Source organism: Chrysoperla carnea, chromosome 2, assembly GCF_905475395.1.
Source record: "Chrysoperla carnea chromosome 2, inChrCarn1.1, whole genome shotgun sequence".
Classification (NCBI taxonomy): domain Eukaryota; kingdom Metazoa; phylum Arthropoda; class Insecta; order Neuroptera; family Chrysopidae; genus Chrysoperla; species Chrysoperla carnea.
The window spans coordinates 36,934,295-36,941,569 of record NC_058338.1 but is presented as its reverse complement, the minus strand read 5'-3'; the positions used below and the strand labels follow the sequence as shown (position 1 = coordinate 36,941,569).

Sequence of the window (7,275 nt, the reverse complement as noted above, 5' to 3'; positions counted from 1 at the left end):
ACAGTTTTATTATTATCATTTTTATTATCACATGATTATTATACCTTATATATATGTAATATATATCAAGGTATATTAATTTTAGTCCTAAATTAGTAACTCTTAGAAATATTGATGATACGAAAAGAACTTTGGTATAGACATTCATAAAATCACCTACGTCCTTCTGTCTGTCTGTCCATCCGTGATCGCGAGAACTCAAAAACGAAAAAGATATCAAGCTGAAATTTTTGTTGCGTGCTCAGGACGTAAAAAGTGAGGTCGAGTTCGTAAATGAGCAACATAGGTCAACTGGATTTTGGTAAACATCAAGGACAAAAGTAGGACAAAACTTTGATGTTCATTTTCTCCAAAACTATTATAGATAGAGAGTTGAAAATTTGCAGGTAGCTTCTACTAGTAGTCTTGTAAAACTATTTAAGAAATCACATTCGACCGTAATAATTGTGTTGGTTTTTTAAACTTTTCTAAATTTATTAAAAATAATGCAAACATTGATATTACTATACAGGGTATTTCAACAATTAACTCAATCAATTGTTTGTTTTTACTTGTTATATTTTTTTAATGATTAATAATAAAAATAATATGTGTGTTATATGATTTATAAATGTGTTTCTTTCTGAAGCGTGTTTTAGCCATAAGGTTTTTATACCATGTATATATGAAATATATCAAGGTATGCGAAGTTTAGTCTCAAGTTTGTAACGCTTAAAAAAATTGACGCTACGAACAAAATTTTGGTATAGGTGTTCATAAAATCACCTAATTAGTCTATTTGCGGTTGTCTGTCCGTCTGTCTGTCAACACAATAATTCAAAAACAAAAAAGGAGACCAAGCTGAAATTTTTAAAGCGTGCTCAGGACATAAAAAGTGAGGTCGAGTTCGTAAATGAGCAACATAGGTCAATTGGGTCTTGGTCAACCTTTTTTACATTTAATTATTTGCTCTATCTTTAACGGTTTACAAGATTTTCAACCGGACAACCGGACAACCGGAAATGGATTTTGTGAACACCGATATCAAAATTTCGCTTGTAGTATCAATTTTTTTTACGCGTTACTGGGGACTAAACCTAGTATACCTTGATATATTTCATATAGGTATACATGGTATAATGAAGATTATACGGTAAACAGCATTATATCACACATTGTACAACGTTTATATCTATTTTGTCTGCGTCATTACATTTTCAGATAATTTTCCAATAATTTTACTTATAAATAATGGTAAAATACATCACTTTAATAATATTCTGTATAGTTCGTTCTATACTAATCTTATGGACGTATAACATTAACGTAATACAAGTTGCCTATTTATTATTTTTTTAAGTTACCTTAACTTTTACATGAACAATTTATTGTTTTTCCCTTAATTTGTAAGATCTTTAATTGTACTATATTATATCATTATAAAAATACTTATTGAATATTGAAAGATATAATGAACTAAAATTGCATCGATTTATTTAGACTATGATGATAAGAATTTTAAAAAATCCTATAGTACATGCGATTTATTACACATTTTGTAAACTTTTATCAGCAATCATAAATTTATATTAGATAAACTGATAAGCACAAAATCATGTTATAAAATTGTGATTTCCTGAGTAAATTAAAATAACAGAATATTTATATTAGCACAGGCTTAATTAATCAAAAACCGAAACGCGCTATTATAGCCTCTATCAAAAATCGTCTTGATGGTGCACTTAATGCCAAATAGTCCCCCATTTTTCTATCCCCGTGATCAAAATATCAACCAATTTTCATATGCAGAAAACGGGTTTTTTCTTTAATTTGAACTATTCGTACTAGCACCGGATCACTTGAAACAGTCGGAACTGGAAGACATATTCGATTTATATGATTATTTAACGTTTTTTTGCCATTGTCCGACGGAAACCTGATAAATTTTTGTAACCTACACTTTAGACTTTGTACATACGTGGTCAAGATTTCGACTAAAAGTCGGTAGAATGAGCTGTGGCCAGATCATATTTTTTAGCGTGCACCTAATATCCACGGGGAAACTTTCAGAAATAACCATATATCTTCTGTAACACAGCTCCGGTACTAATTAATACTAATGATTGAAATGAGTCATAAAAAATTTTATTTCAATTTTTTTTTGTCATAATTTGTCTATTTCATTCATTATGCACGAAGAGTAAAAAAAATTTAATTTTTCGGTTTTCCGTTACTAAAATTTCTTTCAGGTAAATCATAGAAAACTATTAAATAATTAACGCATGCGCAATTGTATTATAAATTAGACAGTAGTAAAGTGGCGCTAATTTAAAACTAAAGTGAAACATGGCGCCCAAGAAACGACGGGCAAATGTAAAATTGTTTAATCCAATAATTAACGAAAATCAAATAACTTTTGAAAGTGCATTATGTCCAGTATGTCGAAGTGTATTAATTGAACCAGTTACTTTACCGTGTGGCCATAATTTTTGTTTAGCATGTTTCAATGGAACTGTCAATAATGCTGCACTAGTATGTCCATTATGTCGAACAAGAATCAGTTCATGGTTACGGCAAGCACGAAAAGAATCAAATTTAGTGAACACCGCACTATGGGAAATTATACAAAATAAATATCCAACATATATCGATACGAAATTAAAAGGAAATGATGATTGTTTTGAAAATAGTAAGTAAACATAACCCTAAACAAAAATTTTATTTCTGTTGTTTATTACAGTATTTACCTTAAAAAAAATGTTGATTTTGCAATTTGTTTATTGTTTTGAGTCAGTCTTGAATATATAAAAGCGAAATAAGTTAGTTATTTTGAACTAATAAATTACAAGGACAAAGAATTAAAAAAATTGACAATAAAAATCTAAATTAATATTCGAGAAAACTTTTAAACTTTGAAAATAAGGTAACTAAAGAATATTTTAATGATTGGATGTATTTAAAGAGGCTTCATCAACGTTATATGAACATTTAACTATTTCGTGTCACTGATCGATTTAACTTGTTCAATGGAGGCATTAATTTTTACAGAAACTTGTAGTCGGGGCTGCATTTCCGAAATTCTTCAATACAGAACTCTCTGCTCTAAAAAATTGAATCTGTGGATTAAAGAATTAAAATTTTTTTAATAAAAAAATGTTAACATGCTCTTCCTTCTTCTTAAAAGTACATTATTTAAATGCGAACAATTTGTACTTTCATCCAGAAATCAAAGATAGACAAAGTCAAGACAATTCGAATCAAATTCCGAGATGTGGAAGCGCTAATTTGATTTATTTCCCGTGATATTTATGTCCTGTATATCTTAGAAAAAACAGTTGACAGCCGATTTAATAAATTACCGTCAAATAAGCTCATTTTGTAAGCCCTTATATAGCCGCAGCTTTCAATAATGTAACTGATTTTTCGAAATTGCTGTTAAAAAATTAATTAAAGATAATTTACTATCAATTTTTTAAGTACTTGTTACTTTTTCTTTGTATTAGGCATAGCCAAGCCGTAAATTGACAGAATAAATTAAAAATCCAATAAAACTCGAAAACCCGCGCCAACTCAACCCCAATAAAGACACGGCTAACCCGTGGATCGGTGAGTTAGCCCAATCACAAGGAAAGGACAAAAACAAAACCCAGATCAGTGCTAACTTAACCCGCATTGAAGGCATGGGCATCCCGTAGATCAGTGAATAAACGCAATCGCAGGATTAACGCGAGTTGTTTTATACCGAATTATTTTGAACGGAGTTGTTCTGGCATCGAGTTTTTCTTCGTGCTGGTTTGTTTTAACGGAGTTTTAATAACTTAGTTGTTTTGACCTGAATTCCGACGAGATGCGTCAATCAAAACCACTTTTGACTGCAAATTTAAAGTCAAATGCACTATTAACCAATGATTTTCATGAAAAACTACTATAGACCAACCAAAGAGTTTTGACTGTAATATATATATACAATAGGAAAACAAGCCTAAACCAGTATAACAAAGCGATTGCACACTAAAAATCAAACTGTTTTTGAATAACTTATCAAATTATGAGTCATTGCAATATGACCTACAATCGATCAATATTGATGAAAAATATTAATAAATTTTGATTGAAACTTTTTTTAAAATCAAAATTTATTTTTAATTATTAGATATAGCTCCAGCACCACGAATATTAGCAACACCTGGTGAAATAAAACAAGAATATGAAAAGCAAATAGCTTTAGAAACAGATCAACTAAGACGTGAACGTGAAGCAGAGGAGCAAAAATCAAAAGAACTGATTTTGGAATTACAAAAACAAGAACAACTTGCAGCACAATTAGAAGCAGAAAAATTAAAACAAGATGAAGAAATGGCCAGAAAGTTAGCACAAGAGGAACAAGAACAAGCAAAAATATTAACACAAAATAATATAACACCAAAAAATAGAAAACATGGTCCAATGGATACATTTATTGTAAAAAGTGCTGAAATAAAACACCAAACACCAAAGGCATCTCCACCAATGCGCAAAAGTTTATTTAATAATAATAGTCAAAACGTATTTCAAATGTTTTCAAATGGTTTAACTTCACGTGAAAAGAAACAATATTTATTAAATGAAAGTGTTGATTACATGAAACAAATTTTAAGTAAGGAGAATGATGATGTCATTCATCAAGAGATCACACATATCAAACCAATTAGTTTAGTACCACGTACACCACCAAAGTCTGATAAGAATGGTATCATTATGGAGAGTCCAATTATACGAAGTACACCAATACGTTTAGTTCAAGATAAAATTGAATATAATAGAGTCAAGTAAGTATTTTTTATAATACTCCAATAAATGAGGAGAAAAAAATACGAAAACTCTAAATTTTAACCTATAACATCGATGTTGATGAAAATTTGGGAGCAAGCTTTGTTCACCCTCTAGATCAAAAGTTGGTAGTTGATGGTGCCTAGTGGTGCTTTTAACCAGGGAGTGGTAACCAACCCTCTAGCAGGTGGAGAAATATATATTGAAAATGGCAACGCAAATCGATAGAACGAATAATTAGATAAAATAATAGGAAACCGACGAATAAAATAGGCGAATAATAGGGAATATTCATATATTTTTTTTATATTTTTAATTCATTGTTTACAACGTTATAACAAAGTATAAAATATAAATACTGCTTAAAAATGCTGTATTTAACTGTAAAAAATATTTAAAATACATTATAATTTTGAGATATTTAAACGCAGTTTTTTGGCGCTCTCTGTTGATGACGTATAAGTACGTGATCTGTCAATTGGTGACAGTTCAATGTATAATTTACACTTTAAAAAATGAATTTTTAACACAGAATTTACACTCGTTATTATTAAGTTTTCTAATAAAAAGCCGTAGAATAGTATAATTTAATGAAATACCATATAAAATGTAAGTAAATAATATCATACACGTCCGTATAAAAATTTGAATTTCCGTTCTAGAAATTTATAAATGCCCTCACTGAATTTGTACTTTTATTAATTAATTTAAAGTGGTTAAAAAGATATTAATTACTAAAATAATGGTTTAGTTGAAATGCCCAGTCATTAAAGTTACGAAAGAAAAATATCTGAACCAAATTTAAATTTCATGAATATTCCCTATTAGATATATACCCACAATTTTGTAAATATACCACAAAATAATGTTAACATTATATTTTTTATATTTCATTTTAGGTCACCAAATCCGAATATTCTAATGCAGACTGATGAACATGTATCCGCATTTATATCGACATCGCCAAATAAAATTGAAAATAACGAAGATGACAATAATGATAAAAGATATCAAGTTCAAAAAGTATTAAAACGAATTAGTTTTGAGAGAGATCCGCTAGAATTAGATTCAAAATCACCAACTCCTTCAAGTACTGTAATCAATAGCCCAGCTATTGGATCACCATTTATTGGTTTTAAATCATTAGCAAACGATCATTGTCACTTGACCAATATATTACATAATTGTTTTTCAATAAATAATAACAATAACGATGACATTGATCAAACACCAAAGTCAAAAGGTAAACGAAAATCCGGATTAATAAAATTCAATGGCTCTGAATTTGATGAAGATCAAGAACAAGAAATTGATATTATATTAAAACAAAAAGAGTTGGAAGAAATGATATTACAAGAACAAAAAGATTTTGAATATGCTAGAAAATTACATGAAGAACTTAATCGAGAGGATGAAAATAATAGAAAACCCTATTCGTTACGTACGCCAAGTGTTAAATCTACGAATATTAAATATTCATCAACACATGCGATGGTACACAGAAGTGGTGGTAAATCAAGGAAACGCCAGAGTACAATTGATGAATTATGTACTCCAAAAAAATATAAAGTGCAGTAAAAATTTTGTACATTTGTTTGTTATTTCTTGAACTGTTTTGTGTTTTTTTTTTTTTTTTTTTAAATTATGTGCCTAGTTTATACATTTGTCTAGTATTCGAGAAAATTCGGAAATTAATTGTGAATTTTGAGTAAGGTTTATTCTGGTCAAGAAAAGTGCCATCTTGAGAATAAGGATTAATTTTTTTCCCACTGTTTTTTTATCTAACTGTAATGGATTGGTATTTATCCACAAAAACGGTCATTAACCATACACTACACATATTAAACTCATCTTTAGAACAAGACAAAATTTAAAACAATCAAATTAAATTTTTGGAATTAAATGTAAAGGAAATTCATCGAATTACGTTCGAATTCTTGCTTAAACGAATCTCTGTGGCGCATGAATCATAGTTAATGACTTTTTCGGGGGTAAATACCCGTATTTCCTTACTTATTTCCATTATGATATCGTAAAATTTTCTGATTTTTTGTTTACTATTATTAAAAGTCATTTTTTAATTAGTTAATTAATGTAAATTAAAGTTAGTTTAATCGTTTGAAATGTTATTACTTTTTTTTTTTTTTTTTAAAAAGTACAGAATTATAGTTATTTTGAAAATGATGTTTAAACTAGGTAAATAATTTTAATTGAAAGTGTTCAGAAAAATTGGTCATCTTTACATTAAAAAAATTTGAAATTGGATTTTGTTTCTTACTCGCTAGTAGAAAAGAATAAATTATTAGTTGTATGTTCAATGTTACGAAGAATTAACACAATTGTTGAATTGTGTTAATTCTTCGCTTTATTTAAATGTTCCTATTTTTTGTTATTCAGTGTATTGATTTGGAATTTAGAATGTTTTTAAGTAATGTACTTCGAATGAATCCTAAGAAACTAGAGCATTTACTTGTGGAAGACATAATT

General features: G+C 28.7%; 1 protein-coding gene across 1 annotated transcript; it reads left to right on the top strand.

The window, feature by feature from the left end:
- The first annotated feature begins 2,314 nt into the window (after positions 1 to 2,314).
- LOC123293276 (E3 ubiquitin-protein ligase RNF169-like) lies at positions 2,315 to 6,871 on the top strand. Its single transcript, XM_044874040.1, has 3 exons — positions 2,315 to 2,668; positions 4,133 to 4,787; positions 5,688 to 6,871. The coding sequence occupies exons 1-3, from the start codon at positions 2,326 to 2,328 to the stop codon at positions 6,364 to 6,366; spliced, it is 1,677 nt and encodes a 558-aa protein (XP_044729975.1). The 5' UTR covers positions 2,315 to 2,325; the 3' UTR covers positions 6,367 to 6,871.
- The last annotated feature ends 404 nt before the right edge of the window (positions 6,872 to 7,275 follow it).

Coding starts and splice junctions, on each gene's coding strand:
- LOC123293276 (XM_044874040.1), top strand. CDS start 2,326: ATGGCGCCCAAGAAACGACGGGCAAATGTAAAATTGTTTAATCCAATA. Junction 2,669..4,132: donor TGATGATTGTTTTGAAAATA/GTAAGTAAACAT, acceptor TTTAATTATTAG/ATATAGCTCCAGCACCACGA. Junction 4,788..5,687: donor ATTGAATATAATAGAGTCAA/GTAAGTATTTTT, acceptor ATTTCATTTTAG/GTCACCAAATCCGAATATTC.